This window comes from Cuculus canorus, chromosome 4 (assembly GCF_017976375.1).
Source record: "Cuculus canorus isolate bCucCan1 chromosome 4, bCucCan1.pri, whole genome shotgun sequence".
NCBI lineage: Eukaryota > Metazoa > Chordata > Aves > Cuculiformes > Cuculidae > Cuculus > Cuculus canorus.
The window spans coordinates 54,752,912-54,772,595 of record NC_071404.1 but is presented as its reverse complement, the minus strand read 5'-3'; the positions used below and the strand labels follow the sequence as shown (position 1 = coordinate 54,772,595).

At 37.0% G+C, this 19,684-nt stretch overlaps 1 protein-coding gene across 4 annotated transcripts in view; it reads right to left on the bottom strand.

Moving 5' to 3' along the window:
- Positions 1 to 747: 747 nt before the first annotated feature.
- Positions 748 to 19,684, bottom strand: part of GSTCD (glutathione S-transferase C-terminal domain containing) — a 74,289-nt gene continuing 55,352 nt past the window's right edge. For 2 of the 4 annotated variants that reach the window (XM_054065652.1, XM_054065653.1), the window contains 4 exons: positions 17,847 to 17,980; positions 16,048 to 16,078; positions 11,535 to 11,604; positions 748 to 7,617 (listed from right to left, as the gene is read on the bottom strand). In XM_054065652.1, coding sequence (XP_053921627.1) covers positions 7,481 to 7,617; positions 11,535 to 11,604; positions 16,048 to 16,078; positions 17,847 to 17,980 — 372 coding nt within the window. In that variant the 3' untranslated portion in view covers positions 748 to 7,480. The other 2 variants (XM_054065651.1, XM_054065654.1) reach the window with 2 other exon arrangements.

Below are 19,684 nucleotides of genomic sequence, written 5' to 3'. Positions count from 1 at the left end.
TGATAATTTGTCATGGGGAATTCCACTGGCTAAATACAGATGTCACAAAGAAACAGGCACGTTATAAACACAATCATTCACCTTGAAGTTTGGCAGCTTACTGGCACCCCCAGAGCTCTACACGCAGTTGGTTATGTTATCCCAGACCACCACTTTTGTATTTTCTTTGCAAACCAAGAGGATTCTTTGTATGATTTTATTCACCTTATGCTTGTGTTTTAGTACATGGTTTTATATGGACCAAATGCAACGAAATAGTAGGTTGGCTTATCAAAAAAAACCACATAAGCAGCTTTTGCCATCTAACGATTCAAACAGCCATAGATAAGTCAAAAATGGTCCACAGTCCAGGAAATACCAGATGAAAAACATCTCTACAAACATGGAAGGGGTGTAGTGAAACAAAATTGCTAGAGGGAGTGAATTCCACAGCTGCAGTATCTCAAATAACCATCCTTCATTCAACTCACCCTTCCCTCTCTGCATTTACACCCCACTGCTCCTCTCCACATGCCTGTACCAAAAGTGCGCTGGCTGTCTTGAAAATATTAGGTTAAATCACTGATAAAAGTCAGATGTTCCTCAGTGGAGTAGTTACTGTGTGGCTTTTTTTTTTTTTTTTTTTGTAATGAGTGAATTTAAAGTGAATTTTAGACTTATTCATATTTGTTTTATAAGTGAGAAAACTTACCCATTTCCTCCACATTTAACATTTCCCACCATACCATGGCCACAGACTGTTCCCCCGACTTAGTCGCTGTTCTCTAACTGATACAAGTCCATAGGAGTAGATAGGACACACTGGGGAGTACTGGGAGAGCTGGCTGGCATCATCATGAGGCTTCTCTCTGTTGTCTTTAAAGGGTTGTGAAGCCTGCGGATGTTGCCTAATGATTTCAGAAAGGTAAATCTTACAGCAAGGATACCACAGGGAACTATATGCAGGTCACCCTCACTTCCATCCCTGGGAAAATCCACAGAGCAAGATGTCTCAGAAGCCCTCAAAACTCATAAGTCTATAATTTCCATCTAACTTTGTAGCCTGCTAAAGAAACAGGTATCTAGTCCCCATGCAAGCTCTAAAACTGCAAAAGTTTTCTCTCCTTTTTCTTAACTGCATCTTTTTAGGAACATTTGTTCTGGCATATCAGTCCCTAATTGTTCCTGTAACAAGAGTTACACCAAGGCCTTTGACATATTTGGGAGTGAACAAAATTACAGAAATATAAATTAAAAACACTAAAACTGAGAAAAACACGCAATGCTGGAGATAAAGGAAAGCTAACTTTTGAGTTTTCCATTCCAAGGCACAGATGAGTTTACTGTCGCACTTTTACCTTAGATATGCCTTTCCCTCTTTACTGTTTTCATGTATGGCAGATGATTTTCCTTTGTCTCTTACACCCATCACCAAACACTTGCATTTCTCTGGAATATAAGAACTACATTGCTATAATTGAAGGTGTTTGAACTACAAGCTACAACGCAGCTGTACTGGTAGCAGTTCGAAGTACAGTAACTCACTCTTCATATATTCAGAAATACATTTGTTAAAAAACTCCCAAATTCTAGTTCTAATTTTAAATGAAACTAAATGCAGCAAAAGCAACCAAATACTAATAAAAATGTTAAAAATTACAACAGTGATACATTAGAATAAAGGGAGCATTAGGTACACCGGTGCATGACTTTAAATTGTCACTTTAATGCTCAGAAAAAGCTATTAACAATTAAAAATATACATGGAATGCTGTTCAAACACACCAAAGTAACAATCTGCACTGGAAAACTAGCATTGGAGAGGGAAAAGCATGAAAATTGGGAGCTATAAAAGCACACTAATAGATAAAATTACAGTTAATTATGACTGACAAAAGTAGACAATTTTTTTTATGCAAACTAATGGTTTTGATGGATTAAATGCACAAAAATATTAAGAACAGTTTCTAAAATTATACTTTGGCTTTAGCATACAAAGAAAACACAGGCAAGTAAATGCCTTTTTCCTGTATGCTGTATTTATATATTTTTTTTTTTTGCAAATACTAAGTGGTAGTTTATCTAAATTTAATGATCACACATATAACAACATAATTATTGACATTATTTTAGTTCTCACATACGTAGGATTCTCCTGACTCCACTACTCATTTAACTCCACTCTGATTTTGAAGGCAGACAGAAGAGATTTCTCCTAGGCTTCAAGAAATGCAACTCAATCCTCACCAATATACAAATACCATGTTGGATACTGGACACTAGTGTTGATGAATGGATTCCAAAGTCAAAAAGACATCCATTGAAAAGAAAGGATAATTTAAAAAAAAAAAGCAGCAATAGCAGTAATACAATCAGCAATAATTATTTCTGTGCTCCAATGTACTTGCTGCGAACTAACCAAACCACAGGAGGCAAAAAAGTGTGTATATACAGTAAGTCTGAAAAGGAGAACAAATGATATTACATCAGCATGATGTCACCACATCAGCAGCATCAGTCAGCCTTCAGATTTGTTAAGTGAGAAACAGTACTTCTCTGCAGATGGTTCATCTGTGCATTTTTATTGCTGGGTAGCACAAATGTTTGACCAGATTTTCATAGTGAATCCAACAAAATTGGGTTGCAATACACCTTACATATGGTTGTCCCATATACAGGTCCAGAATTTTACAATCTGCTGATGAAATGCTTCCCTAGTGCTGAAAGAATCAAGTCTTCATTATGAACACGTTTCCTGCTGGATTGGGCAAACATGGGTACACCTCTGGACGACTACTGCATTGTTACACCTGGATACGTACATCATGACCTGTCTCACTTGCATATCTGCTCAACTCGGCAACTACCAGCTGCATCTCTCTGGAAAAGTATGAAGAGCTCACCCTAGATATTTTTCATTCTAGCTCTACATTCCACGCCCATTTTCCATTCTGCTACAAGCATGTCTACTCTAGCAACCTAGAGAACTGTAGAAGATTTCTGCCATCATTCAAGACTTATACAGATAAAAGAGTTCGAGAGCTTTTCATCAGGTCACTGCTCCAATATGATATTACAGATTCTATTAGCCAAGTCTCTCTCAGTGTCCGAAAAGATCAATTTAACACTCTCAAAAAGATCAGTATTTACATTCGAAAATAACTCAGATGTTTTTAAAATAGAAGCCCTTAAAACTTTCCAAACACCCACAACAATGGTGTCTAAACACAGAAGTGGCTCACTACACAAAAATGAAGTGGTGTTACATGGATTTGAAAGTCAGTGGATGAGAACCTATTGTCCTCAGTACAATGGAGAGCTTGCCATTTTCAGTGCAGCTGTGATTTCAACCTTGTGTATCCTGAGTAAGTGCTCTTCTAATTCTTAAAGCACAAGGGAAATCTTTCACTCAAGGAAGAATGACAAATTTATCACAAGGAATGTGACAGTAAAACTGCTAAAGCAATACAGGGACATTTCAATTCACACAACAGGTTTGTATTTCTCAATGATAATGGACACCTTTTTTTTTTAAAAAAAACAGGCTAGCACTAAACTTAGTATTCATATTCAATATTAATAGAATTATCATTTTGCAAACCTCTCTCAAGGGCTCAATCAGAGCTGATGCTATGCAGACTTAAGAAAGGTCAGTCAAGGACCACTTAAAATACAATCTGAAGGGAAAAAAGCATAGAAATAGTCAATAATTTAATTTATAGATTCAGTGATTATTTAATTAACAAGAATACTCAAATAATATCACTCAGTTTTCATAAAATGAACATTTCCACTTGCATCTTTAAAAATAAAATGGTATGAGAAAAATTCAAACATGTAAGTAAAATGATTTGGAGTTACAGGTTGGGAAATATTCCACTTGACACACACAAAGTTTAAAGACTGTTATGTTTTCACTTAGAAATGAGTGGAGTGATTTATTATAAAACTATCCTAAACACTCTTCTTTACCTAAAAGCTTATCCGGGAATCTTGAAAATACTGGTATTTTCTTAAACTCATTCTGAGGAGAAAAGCACAGAGTGAGAAGCTTCATTACCCATTTAATTTCTAAGTAAACAAAATCTACAAGCAAAAGGAAAATTAATTTGGTTTCAGTTTTAATGTTTGCATCTGATCTTAATATATTATTCTCTTAGGAAATTTAATTTCTTTTAATGAAAGTTGTAATAAGCTGCTAAGTTCAGTTGCTAAGGACAAGCTACTGAACTGAAACCACGATAACCTGGTAGTTTCAGTATAAGTCTGAGCATGGAAAGTTCTGGGGCTTTCCTCATTTTATTAAAGAGGCAGGTAACGAATGTTTCTGACATGAGACATGTAAACACGTACATGTATGATACCTAGCATTTCCCTTTGCTTTAAAAAAAAATAATAATAAAATTACAGGGATTTAGACTGAGATTGTACGTCAGGAGTTTGATAACACAAACCAATGCTTCCATGCAAAAACACTGAAAGTAGTACTTGAACAGCCTTAAAAGAAAAAAATTGTGGTTTTCTTTCTGCTGACAACTAAGCACCAAGACTGAAACCAACACTTCAGCTGTTCAGTTTCCTCTTGTTAGGCAATGCTTTTTTAGCTCAATACTCTTTAAAATACATATATATTCAATAAAAGGGTAAAAGACTAATCCTAAACCAAAATCTTGACAGCAAATAGCTGCAGCTGATGGTGTCTAGCCAAAGTAATATCCATATAAACCCATTATAAAATCAGCTGTGTACTATTTCACTATGGATTACTCAAAGCTCATAAAGTTGTATGTGCACATACTTGACGATACAGAGTTTTTTAACTGTTCTTTTCAATGAGAAATACTGGTAAAGCACATCACCTAGGAAGACAGCTATTTTAAAAGACATTTCTGCTTATTATCATTGCCTTTTCAAATGACCCTCAGCAAGTCTACTGATGACACCAAGCTGTGTGGTTCAGTCAACACACTGGAGGGATGCCATCCACAGGGATCTTCACAGGCTTGAGAGGTGGGCCTGTGCAAAACTCATGAAGTTCAACAAGGCCAAGTGCAAGATCCTGCATGTGGGTTGAGGCAACTACAAGCAAAATTATAGGCTGGGCAGAGAATGGATTGAGAGTAGCCCTGAAGAGAAAGACCTAGGGGTGCTGGTGGATGGGAAACTCAACAAGACATGGCAAGGTGCATTTGCAGCCCAGAATGCCAACCATATCACGGGCTGCATCAAAAGATTTTCAAGAAATGAGACAGACTTATGTGTTGGAAACTAAAACTAAAACAGCTTCAATGAAACAATAACGATAAAAAAAGAAAACAGTAATATTAGTAAGAAAATAGTAGAATATATACAAATACACAAAACCAATTCCAACTCCCCAGAGTTGGAATCACCACCAACACTGAGAATACATCACCATCAACGCTGCAGTGCAGGCACAGGGAAAGGCCTAGGTTGGACTCAGCAGCAGGTGGGAGCTGAACTCGGGAACTGGATTCATGAACATGTGGATGGATTCAGAAGCAGAGAGACAAAGTCCTCCCTGAACAGGCATGGAAGAAGAGGGATGACCCTTATGATCCCTAAGCTTTTATAGTGAGTATGATGTGTCAGCATGGAATACCTTGTTGGTCAGGCTTGGATCACCTCTCCTGTCCACTCCTCCCAGCAGGTGTGAACCCCTGTACACCAACTCTGGGATGGCCTTACTTTACATAGGAATAGGTGTGAGCAGTGGCCTCGGCACATCAGTGGCCTGTTAGCTTGGTGAAACTATCAGGCTTATCACTTTTAGAGGCAGCGACTGTCTGAAAAATTGTAGCTTCAGGAGCTGAAGTTTTGAAAGAGATTTAGCTGAAAACTCAGAGAATACGATCTGCTTTAGCCCAAACCAGAACAATGAATACTTCCTTCAGCACAAAAAGATAGCGAAGTGACATTTACTCACTCCAGGCATAGTATCTGGAGTTCTAAATAAAGTAATTCAACACTGATAATATTCACACTTAGCACTGCAACTGAGTTCTCTTTGGGCAAGTACAAGAGAAAACCCTGGAAGCAATTGGTATTGCCATTTAGTTTATATTTGCTCTGTATTCTGCCAACCTCTAGCTACTCCTGTAACTATAAAAAGTTGCAGAAAAATTACTATATCATTACTTACTGAAGAACTGAGGCTAAAGTTATGAAATCATACCTACTTGCTTACCTTTGTGCTTCCAAATAAGCGTGCAGTTTCCTTCGGTCTTCATATTAAAAAAACCCAACTATTTAGATCTTCTAGAGATACAAGTTTCATGAAGAATAAAATATTTCCTGCAACACCTATTGTCGTTTGTAATTCTGTTTGCCACATGCACTGAAGGTATGTTCACACTGACCAAACTTCAGGTATATTTAATTTAATCCATGGCAGAAATCATAAACATACCAAAACCATACACATACGAAAGCCATAAGCATGAAGGAAAAAAATGTCACTAGAAGCTATAATCCATTGTGTTATTGTCAACAGAGGATTTTAAATTAGGGTAGAAAAGTGCCTACTAATCAGAGCATAGAAGAACATTTATATTCATTTTATAGTTAACAGGTCTGCGGTTGATCTTTTCAAATAGTTCCCAATTGCAACTTTGTTCAAATTTTAAACTGAATATAAAATCAATGAAGATCATGTGTATAGACCCATGAACTGTCCTTAAAAATTTCTTCTGACAGCAAGTTTATTAAGAATGGGAAGTAATACACTTCAATTAGCAGTGAAGCACCCGTTTGCTGATATCACCACTAGCTCCTGTTATCTATTCAATGGATAAATAAGGGTTTGCTTTCTCTAACTAAACACACTTTCAAAAGCTTGGTTACAGAATTCTTGTGTAATATTTATAATTTTTAAGTCTTTTTTAAAAAGATTGGCAAGTTAGAATACCTTTTTCTATAAGCAGAACAATGCCCAAAGTATTCTCATGAACTTCTGTGAAAAATGATCTATCTACAGTAGTACAGAATTCTTTAGCCAAATCAAGCCACCTTTTGCACAGACTTTATCACTAACACCATAAATATGATCTTTTCTGGTCCCCTAGTGATCTGTATTATCGGCTCATAACTGCTCCACTTATGAGCACAAACACAGTTTTGAAGATGAATGCAATTTTGAAGCAGCCAAGACTGCTCTACTAAAAAGGAAACCTCCTTTCCTTTAGTGAGACCAACTTTTTTCTAAATCTTTGCAGATGGATATGATTTCATCCATGCTTAGTTGTTAGATCCAGAAACTTCTCAGTAAGAGAACCAAAAGTTGCTTAATGACACATAACAAGTATGATTTGTGATGCTCTGCGTGCAGTTCGCTTTCGAAGAATTTTGTCCTGCTTCCTTTTCCCAATAGAATGGGTTCAAGATGCATGATATCTGGTTCCCAGCTATGTTTGTACTTGCTGGATGTCATTATGTTTTGAAGATCTATGTTCAATTTCAAATCGAATGCGAGTTTCACTCTCTAAGTAGGAATGCCCACAAACATATTGTTCTTTGGAGAACAACTCTCTGGCTCCATAGATATAACTTGGACAGAGTAGTTGTGTTCTTCTGCAGCCCATGCCCGATCCAGATCCACAAGCCCCATGCACTGCTTCCCTAAAACAAAAGCAAAGGAGAGCATGGAAACTCTAAAAATGCAGGCATATCAGAAACATGCACTTTGACATTCAATGTTAGGAAAACACATCAGTAAGTAATCTGAAAAATAAGTTCCAAATCTACTTAAAAAACTATCTTAATCTGTTTTATTTCAAACAGGCAGTCATTAATAGTTCTAAATCACATCTGTGACTTGTAACCCTTATCTAGCAAAGAGCTTGAGAAGGATTATTAATTCTTTATATACGAAGAAACGTAACAGTCACAATTTGGCCAGAAGAGCTAGAGAAGTGATTGTCCCTCTGTGCTCAACACTGGTGAGGCTGCACCTCAAATACTGTGTTCAGTTTTGGGCCTCTCAGTACGAGAAAGACATTGAGGTGCTGGAGCGTGTCCAGAGAAGGGCGACAAAGCTGGTGAAGGGGCTGGAGAACAAGTCTTATGAGGAGCAGCTGAGGGAACTGGGGCTGCTTAGTCTGGAGAAAAGGAGGCTGAGAGGAAACTTTATCACTCTATAGCTTCCTGAAAAGAGGTTGCAGCAAGGTGAATGTCAGTTTTTCTCCAAGGTAACAAGCAACAGGATGAGAGGAAATGGTCTCAAGTTGCACCAAGGGAGATTTAGACTGGATGTTAGGAAAAATGTCTTCACCAAAAGGGTTGTCAAGGATTGGAACAGGCTGCCCGGAGAAGTAGTGGAATCACCATCCCTGGGGGTATTTAAAAGATGTGTAGATGTGGGGCTGAGGGACATGGTTTAGTAGTGGACTTGGCAGTGTTAGGTTTACAGTTGGACTCAGTGATCTTAAAGGTCTTTTCAAACCTAAACAATTCTATGATTCTATGAAGGGAAGAGACAGGAGCATTCATTCTGTTTACCACCAGAACACAAGTTTGGCATTCCAAACAACCCTCTGAGACTGCCTACCTCTCTCCCCTGCACATAAACAGCTTGAGTGCCTGCATCATTACAAGTCCTGGTACGCACCTCTTAGGGGCCTGCAGAAGTTTTGGGTAGGTGGCACTAACATGCTCCTCAGTCTCCCTGTATTTCAGAACAGCTAATGCACATCACATTTTAATTCAATAATCAGTCCAATATATTCTGTCTTTCCACAATGAGCCAATGACCAGAAGTATTTTCTCCTTCTCAGTTGAATTCTTTACTTACAAATTAAACTTTAACTTCACTCTCACTATGACATTTGTTCTGTTGGCAGCTTGGAATATGAGAGGGGCAGTAATTGAGCAGAAGACAATTTAGAGATACAACAATAAGCTTAGGCCGGAAGAAGAACTTTCCAACACAGTCCTGCATGGATTTGTATGTTGCAGGGAGAAATTACCAGTTTATATAACCAAGCAGGACAGGTCTCTGTAAATGACTTCTTGAGGCACTACTCTCCTACATTTGTGGTTTCATATAAAATCACCTTCCGTGGGTGGCTGAACAAAACAGCTTGTACACGCTCTTGCCACTGACAGCAGTATTGTTATTATTCCAAGCGTACACAGTTAGGGAGCTGAGATTGTCACAATTAGGTCCTGGTTCCCTGAGTGCTCTCGGTGAGACTGTGAAATACATGGAGCATTTCTGTGATCAGACAGAATAAATCAGGTATGCTCTAGTAATTCTCACAAAATCCCACTTGCACTCAGGTCCCACTGCTCCATATAGGGGATTAAATACGCATCTAGTGAAAACGGGAAACAGAACTTTGTTCATTTAAGAGGGAATTGTGTGTAGCAGAACTGGGTACAACTGCATATTTTACATTCACAGATACTACAGAAATTGGTGATAACTCCTTTGCCAAATGTCTTGTTTCCGTTGGTCATGACAGTCACAGACAGAATGCTGTACTTAGTGCTGTAGGGACTTACAGGTAATGAAATAAAACTATTTGTCACTTCACCAAAGCTACATAAATTCAGTGGTAATTGCTAAATTACAGCTTACAATATGACCTTAAATATTCAAAAAGTAGCAGAATGAGTCTTTTTGCCATCATTTACAATAAAAAAAAAAAAGAGTCTCCGCCTGTTCAGGAATATTCTCATTAAATGATATCTATACAGTTTCTCAATACTTGATCACACATTGCACAAAATTTAATTTAAAAATACCTCATTGTGGCTGTAACACTGACCTAATTCAATCTTCAATTATTTTCAAACAAAACTTAAAAGTATGCCAACAAGATTCCCATTAAACCAGTTTCAAAACTGAAACATAACACTGAAATGGGAATGATCTTCACTGAAAGTTTAGTGTAACATGGAACTTGAAAAAAAAATTCTTTAAATCAGAAAAAGCAGCGATGTAGGGGAAGGGAAAGAAATAAGATTTATGATTGTTTTTTTTTATCAGGGCAGAGTTTTTTGTGAAAAAAAAAATGCAGTTCCAGTGACAGAGAACAGATAAAAGCAAAAAGCCTTTCAAAGAAGTTTTTTGGGTCCTTTTCCAATTTTCAGTCCACCTGGCAAACAGCAGGAAACACTGTGGGGTGCTACACTGGTAACTGAACTCAGCTCTTTAAAAAAAAAAAAATTCAAATACTGTGATGATAGGAAAAGAGCTGAAAAAAATTATAAAATAATTATTTAAAAAACTGTATTATAATTATTACTACTATAAAATAATATTTTTGTGCAGCGAGTATGGGAAATACTTCAAATTCTTCAAAGTAAACTTATAAAAACATTATTATGATTTCCTAATATTGCTTTAATATACTTTCCAGTTTATTCTTGCAAGCCAAGAATGAGCAGTTATATCCCGAGAGTTTCTAGCCTCTTCTGTCTTTTTTGACATGAAAGGTAGTTTATAGCTTCCATCAGAACATTAATACCAGACAGGAGCACGTTACACACTTGGCTGTTAATTGCATGAAAATGACCCAACAGAAGCAGCTGCTCTTACTCAGAATGGCGATAAAGTACAAATGTGAAACAGAACTGATTACTGAAAGGTAAAATTTGAGTCATACATAGCTGTAGCTGTCACATAAGTTTCCCCAGTTGGGAAGGCTGATACGCTAAGTAGGTGGTAAGCTGAACACCTTCTGGTTTTATTTCTAAAAATATTATGAGGAACCTAATAAAGAGGTTGGCCAAAGAGGTTTGCATGGTCTTAAGCTTCCCTGCACCAAAGCTAGCCCAAATTCTGCAATTTAGTGTTATCTTTTCCAGCTGGCATTAAATTAGAAGCGGGACAAACAGTGCACACTGAAAATCACTACTACAAATAACCTATGCTTTTAATGTTAGATAAACTGGCAATAGTGGGACTTATTAAACTTTATAAAGGCCTCATTCTTTTCAGAGAATGATGGAAGAAAAAAAAAAGGTGAAGAAACAAAAATCAGTAAAATCATAGAATCATAAAATCATAGAAGAGTTTGGGTTGGAAGGAACCTTAAAGATCATCCAGTTCCAACCCCCCTACGGTGGGCAGGGACACCTCCCACCAGCCCAGGCTGCCCAAGGCCCCATCCAACCTGGCCTTGAACATCTCCAGGGATGGGGCATCCACAACTTCCCTGGGCAACCTGTGCCAGTGCCTCACCACTCTCATGCTGAAGAAATCCTTCCTTATGTCTAGTCTAAATCTGCCTCTCTCCAGTTTATACTCATTTCCCCTTGTCCTATCACTACAAGCCTTTATGAACAGTCCCTCCCCAGATTCAAAATGAATGCAAACTCTCTCTCTCTCATATTGATAATTCTGAAAGAAGGAAAGAGCTTCTATACCATGGTTCTGAATACCAAGAGTAAAAATGTGAAGAAATTCGAATTTTTCAAGTGTAATGTGAAAACAGCAACTTAATGCCTTGTTCATAAATGTACTACATCTTCCTTTATATAGCAAGGTAAATACATTACTAAGTTTACACAACAGCTGCTGAAATTCATACCTATTAGCCTGCGTTCAGGTGGCAGCTGAACAGCTGTCTGATCTGCAAATCTGCAAAGGATCATGTGCTCCTAGAAAAAAAAGTAGAGAAATTTAGTCCAAATAAAGGTAGAAAAATCTAATAAAATGCTTAGAAGTACCAAACCCACTATCGTGTTGAAGACTGTTTCGAGAAAAATGATCCATGTGCAAATCACAGTTTTGACACTGCTTCTGCTTGTATGTGTGTAAATCAAGCGTTTGTAACCACAACGATATTTCTACTCATGAGTATTTATGTCTTGTTAAAATTTCTATGCCTTTCTGTAGCAGTTGAATTAGATGCAATGCCTACAAGACTGCATTCTTCAAAGAAACACTGCAGACTAATTTTTCGTTCGATTACTGATGAGCAACACAGCCATCTTTTAGCACAGTCATCACGGGGCAGAATCTCTGCATCAACAAGCAAAGGCAAAAGTCTTAAATAGGTGATTTGAACTACTGCACATTTCTCTCAAGCTGTGATTTTGAATCTCAGAAGAATTGTCTCGTGGGTCAAGCTTCTTCTGGTCTGTCAACCCTGAAGGCAAAAAATACCTGGCCCTGAACATGAAAGTTTCCTATATCAAAATAGACTAGCTGAGAGAGTTGGGCTCGTTCAGTCTGGAGAAGAGAAGGCTCCAAGGAGATCTCCAGTACCTTCCAGTAACTGAAAGGGGCCTACAAGAAAGCTGAGGAGGGACTGTTCACAAAGGCTTCTAGTGACAGGACTAAGGGCAATGGGTATAAACTGGAGAGAGGCAGATTTAGACTAGACATAAGGAAGAATTTCTTCACCATGAGAATGGTGAGGCACCCGAACAGGTTGCCCAGGGAAGCTGTGGCTGCCCCATCCCTGGAGATGTTCAAGGCCAGGTTGGATGGGGCCTTGGGCAGCCTGGGCTGATGGGAGGTGCCCCCGCCCATGGAAGGGGGGTTGGAACTGGATGATATATAAGCTCCCTTCCAACCCAAATGATTCTATGATTCTATGAAAATGAGCACAATTCACTTTCAAACTATCCCTGTTCCACTGTTTCTGCAGAGGCTTCCGCAACAGCTGCTGTTGATTTCTTCTTGTCACCCAGGGTTACAGTGCTGTAGAGGGTGAGGCTCACCATCTTACTCCCTGCTTGGATCACTACACAAGCAGGCAGAACCCCATCTGCATTTGCTTTTGAAAACACATCGCCTATACTACCAAAATGGTTTCTCAAGAACCAGCAAAGCCACGGAAGGGAAGTTAGCCAGATGGTGAAAGAAAAAGCCTTGAAGGTGCAGCAATTAAATAAATGCTCTCATGACAACTGTGCTTTTTGGGACAGCTGTAATGTTAAGTACAGGATAGAATAAAACAGAACCATTTTAGAAATGTATAACATCCCCAAATGTCCTGTAATGTCACAGGGAGAAAACAAAAATGGACAACAAAGAACAATCTTTTAAGCAAAGCTCCCAGATGTAAAGCTCTGGAAAAAAAGGGACGTCTTGCATCAAAAAACCTCACTTTTTAAATTATTATTCTTGTCTGAGATAAAATGATGATTTTAAGGATTTGATTCCTATGACAGAGAGAGAACATCTTCATGTAAGGGGACTTCAGTATCATGAAGTAATGATACCTACTCAGGCTTTTTATTAGGAGGAAATAAACATCCAAAGTCTTCATTTCACAAAAAAACTGAATGAAATTTGAACTTCATATTTAATCAAGATAGTAACTCCCTTCAACAGTACACTCCATCCAATTCACAGATTTAATAGGTGACCACAAAGAATTTGACCCACATATTATAAAATAATATATTATTGCTACTTGATACTCAACTATTGCTCATTTGAATACATCCACAGTATCTTGAGGCAGGGATATTTGTTCCCAGCTAAACAGACTCACATAAAGGTTTTCATATCACAGCTCCATAAGAAATACGCAAGCAAAATGAGAACATTTTTTAAATGCTTAGGACTTAAACCTGTTATGCCCATCTCAAATATGGCTATTTTTGTAGTACATAACAGCTGAAAACATGAAACCCAGATGTGACTACTGGAGAACAGAGGAGAGCAGAGGCACGGGCAATGTGTCTGCCATTAGGGAAGAAGAAGCAGTGACAGGTAGCTTGGGATAAAAAGAGGTTTTCAGAGGAAAGGGAGGAGAGCCACATTAGCGCAGAACCCCTCAACAGCCTTCAGGCACCCAACACAACCTGGCTCTTTTCTCAGCTCATCCAACCAGACCAGAACCAAGGTAAGCCTCACCACTTAACTTGAAAATCTGGACTGACTCTAATGCCTTGGCTTTCTACAGAGATGATCACAAAGTTAAACTAGAGCCTAAGTTGTGGCTACGTCATTCCTGCATGACATAATCACTAAATCGTCACATGCCCTGCTGGCAGAAATAAAAAGAGAAGCATCTCTAAAAAGACGAAGAGAACAATTATGAACTGCCCAAACTCTGTATGCACATAAACAGTCACCTTGCTAACTAGAACATCCACACTTTCAATTCCTATTAAGTTTTCAAAGCTGTATGTGTAAAATTATCTAGTTTTACTTTTCAATTCTCTTACAGGAAGAATGTCCTGACAAGTAGAGTCTCAAAATGTATCATGGTAGAAATCTACAGCTATCATAACCTCATTCTTTGCAGCTATAAACTAATGAATTACAGCATAATGTTCTCATCAAAAAGTTTTGGAACTGCCAGACTTCTGGATGTCTTTTTAGATCTCACTAAAATGAAAGATAAGAGAAATGAATTTAAAATGGGGGCTGGAGCGGGCTTATGAAGACAACGTCTGGCTAACACATGGCAGCTTTGGCTAGTAGCCAATAACCTGTAACAATTTATTAATATGAAATATAAAAATGCATCTAGCTAGCTGTGTAACAAAAGTTATTTATGACTAGGATTATTTAAGGCACCATCCAGCCTAGACTGTTTGTATACACTCTTACATTATTAACAGCAGTAGTATTTTTTAGCGTTGTCCTTGGCCCCTGTGACCTTGTTCAACACAAATTATAAAATGATGGAACTTTTACCCTGTGATTTAAACCTCCATGGATTAACAGATTAAGGAAAAAAAAATCACTCATCTGTAATGATATTATACATACTATTATAATCTAGACAGCCTTGACTTTATAATTGTCACCATGTCCCTCTGTATTATGAACAGGTCTACTTTTCATAATATGTTAGTAAATAAAACAAGTTCTTCATGATTACAATAGAAACATATAAATGCATTGAAAAGAATATTAATCAAGGGAAAAAATAACATCAAATCCAAATTCTCTGTACTACGTTTATCATCTCCACCTATGGACATTTATTTCCCTGTAAATTAGTAAAGCATTCATGAACCAGATTGTCATGAAGATAAGACTACTGTATTAGCAGAAAACTGAACTTCCCTATATAAAATGTCTGGAAATTGTCTGAATTTTTAAATGCCATCTTACTTAAGTATTAAAAGGATAATCTCAAGTTCCCTGCCACACATACATCTTTGCTATACTCACTGTCCCCAAAATATTTAGATATTAGAAATACCGTCTCTCTCTCATTTTTCTGTTACAAGGGATTATTCTGCATCTCCAAAATTCATTTTTTATATTGTAAACACAAAGAACCTTGTCTAGGATTTGACATGTAAACTTAGTAAGTTTCTATATAACTTCTCTCAAATGAAAACATTTTCTTTCCATGTCACACTAAGTCCACCTAACCTTCAAACTCCTGGTAGCTCATCACTAACTATAATAGTTTAAATGCACTAGACAGAGCATAACACATCAGTACCAGCTGTCTGCTCTTCACTTCTCTGCTATTGTCATTCTTCACTCCCCCGTTATCTGTTATCTTCATTCTGTCAGATCTGCATGCCTTACTGACTCTTTCTCCCACTTCTCTCTCAGATTGTCTCTATATCTGGCTTTCCAGAGTCAAAACACATTTGTATTTCTGAAATCATTTTGAATAATGTTTTAAAAACAATACCGTATCAAATTCTTGCTGACAAGTATAAGCTCTTCTTGCTTACTATGTCCAATCTTCTAGACACAGAGGGAGAAATCTAATGTTTATCAGAAAATATTATCTACAAAGCAGTAATTTTACCTAAAAAATGATCAAACATTTCCACTGTATAAACAGTAGTATTTAAAACCTAAATAAACTGGTATTCTACAACTGTTCACTGATATATGCTGAAGTAACTTAGGAATGGCTCACTTATACATCATGATAAAGTTCTTTTGTGGAGAAATCATTTCACCTTATTGGAGAAAAAAGCCTTAAAAATGGATGGTGGATAGAAAGCAACACAATGACATCCCCACTGCTAATGAACATTTCACATAACACATGCTCCCTCTAGCAATTAAAACACAACCACTTATATTTCATTAGATAATCAGATCCAGTGAAAGAGAGGAAATGGCACATAACCCTGTCCTCCCCACCCCTGCCCTTTACGTACCTTGTAGGACAAAATTTCTTTGAACTGGTGACTGAAAAAAAAAAGACTGATTCAATTAACACCTAAAAAAGCAGGTGGAAAATAAAAGCAATCATTACATACCTGAACACATTTTAAACAAAACAGCAATATTTGTATCCTACAGAAATGCATTAAAGAAACCCAGAAAACATTACAGTTCCAGTTCACTAGAAAAGGAAAAGTATACTTAGTGTCTTTTTTTTATCTATTGTATTAATCATAAAAATCTCTCTTTAAATCATTATAAATGCTTACACAGATTTTATGAGATTTCCATATTGTCACATAAATACTTCATATTAAATGTACACAACTTCGAGACATGTATATGCTTTGTTTGTATCACAAATGCAAGGTAAGTCTACAGTGGGTTATGGGCAGGTTATCACGCTTCATGATCATATAGTATCAGGAAACAAGAAAAGACAAACCCTAAAACATAGCTCAAGCTATGATTGATATGTTATGAACCAAATAATTTTCTAAATAGTCTGACAATTCAAAATTTTAGCAAACTCAACACTATAATTTACATCCTTGTGCCAGCTACAGCAACAATTTTTTTTCTAACATTGTGAGCATTTACAGTCTTCATAATCTAAAAACAAACTGGTCAAAAGTTAAATAGTAGGCAGTCAATTTTAAAATAGGTCAACAGAGAAAAGCTATATGCCTGCTGACTTCAGAAGGCTTAAAATTTTATTGCCTCTTCCCTAAAAATACTTATTTGTTTTACTGCGTCACAAGAGAAAACAAAAAGGGACACATATAAAGAGATAGAAGATTAAAATTGACTAAGAAAACACTGTTAAAACCAAAGTATGCCAAACTGACAAAGTTTAATTATTTACTCTCCACACCCTTATGTGACAGCACACTTTGTTATTACAGAACAATATGAAAAAATATTTAACATGGATGCATGAGATTTCTTTTTAGATTTTTTGGTTCCTTTTAAGATAGCACATTTCAGTTTCTCATTTTAGCAATTATATACCTAAGACAACGTTGTAATTTGTTGTAGAATTAAATCTGATTAATTTTGAACATCCTAAATGCCAAGCTCAGCCTTATTAAAAAAAACCACAATCATCTTCCCCATCTAGTTCTGCCTCAGAAAGCTGTTAGCCTCTTATATTCTGCCACTTCAGGCTTTTCTTTTACATTTTACTTACATCAAAGCCATTAAAATTCTTAAGCCTAAGATATATAAGTATCTCCAACACGGCAGATCTGAAGGAGACAAAATATCTACACAGACCACAGAAAAAAGTATTAAAAATAGAAACTGAAATATGGGAGAGCTTGGCTACTTAGGAATAAATCACAAGTTTCATAAGCAGCAAACTGTGGAATAAAGCAGACCCATTTTTTTATGCTGACTGCTTACATCTTTCTCCAACATTAAAATGTCAATTCCCCTTCTTATCGTAATTTTCATGAGTTTTCTATTAATTTTATGATTTCAAGGTAAAAGGTCTGCATATTACATAGATTCCCACATACTGTATCTACTAATTTGATAGTATAAAGTCTTCTGAACTATGAACAGAAATCCAGAAAAAAATAACCAAGGAATTACCAATCTGTCTCCCTTTCAGGCCGGGTTTGCAAAGAGAAATGGGGAAACAGTTACATTGTAACTGAACCAATTTAGCTTAGACACTTGTAATGATCTTCAATTGACTAATATTCTACTATAATTCTATACTCTTTTAGTATTTTCTTTCTTCATTTAAGGTGATATTTTAAAGCTTATGATGTTAGCTTTTGTTTACCTTTGTGGATATTTAAACTTCACTGTGTTTTGAATGAAGCCGTAACAACAAGGGGAGATGACAAAGGCTGCCCGTGCCTTGATGCAGTGTTCTATCACCATGTCTGTTGCCACTCCACACGCATGCAGAGCCACCTGGCGCATTAAAAACAAAGAACAAGAAAACAAGCAAATTCCTATAGCAATAGTCTACATACAATCCGATTGCAGTATTTCTTGGCTGACTGAGTTAAATATATGAGGAAGTTTTTACAATGAAAGCTGTTATACCAAAGGCCTGGTCCTTAATTCCTCAGGTTTTCGTTCCTCTCCTTCATATTATGGCTTACTCTATTAACAAGGGAATCATCAACACTCAACAAAGATCACTCTTTGTCAAAAGAGTTTGTCAAGCAAAAATGACATAGAAATACAAAGAACTACTTCAAATTTGGATTTCAATTTAGCAGTAAGAGAAGTAATAGATATACCCAAAGGTCATATTTAAGAACAACATTTAAGCATAAGTGCCTACAAGAAAGCTGGAGAAGGACTTTTCACAAGGGCATCCATTGATAGGACAAGGTGTAACTGCTTTAAACTGAAAGAAAATCGATTTAGATCAGAGATAAGGAAGAAATTCTTCACTATGAGAGTGGTGAGGCACTGGAACAGGTTGCCCAGAGAAGTTGTGGATGACTTACCTCCATAGGTGCTCAAGGCTAAGCTGGATGGGACTTTTAGCAACCTGATCTAGTGGGAGGTGTCCCTACCCATGACAAGAGGATTGGAATTAGACAACGTTTAAAGTTCCTTCTAAGCGAAACCATTCTATGATTTGATTGTAAGGTATTGAGTAAAAACTTTAGAAAACAAACATTTGGCAGAGGGAGAAGGATCAAACCAACTTGCTCTCCTTTTGTCTTTTTTCTCCTTATTCTTTTCTTTTGTTTTCTCAGCAATGGGCCCTCAAGCTGCAACTGGAATCACATCAGCTACCTGCAGGCTTTGATGTGTGTTTGGGCAATGCACAGCTTGTACTCAAGTTCTTCATGCTGTCTTACAGAAAGGCAATTTATCACTGTACTCAATATACTGCAAGAAAAGGCAAGCAGCTCTCTATTTGCAATACCTGTGATATCAAACAGAGCCAGGTGAGACACAGGCACTGCTTTCTCTGCCTTCTTCCACATACTTGATAGCTCAGAGAGCAGGCCTGGTGCATACGCATTGCTCTATGTTTTCATTAAAGTAAGTACATTCTTGAGGCACATTTTTAATTTTATGCAGTGGTAAGGATTCATAAAACTGCACTGTTTTATTTGCTTTTTCTTCACTGTAAATGTAGGAAAAAGACTTAAACTATAAAGCTTAGATTTCAGGGTTCAAGATTGTTTTCCAAGGTACAGCAATTGGAAGACAAAAACTTTGCTGTCAGATACAGATTAAAAGAAAGACGTTTTTGTTTGCAGATCAGTTGATGTAAGCTCAGCTGAGCAGACCATTAATCATCAGCTGAACTGTAACAGCACACAGAATGCAACAAGTATTCCTGTCTCAAGCAAAACATTAAAAATTACTAAGAAAATAATTTTACAATGAAAGTTTACTGTTCATATGAATTGAACTACAAACCATCAGAAACAGATTCTTATTGTCATAGCTATTAGATCATAATGGAATATAGTTAGTTCCTCATCTATCCAAGCAGAAAATAAAGACATCCACTTTGCTTGTATGTTTATAAGAGAGACCTTAAAGTAGCAGAGATAAAACCAGTAGCTTTGTTGAGCCCATATGAAGGTTTATACCACCTGATTTCTTCTTTGAGTTTCTCAAAATCAATTTAGTTAAGTGAAA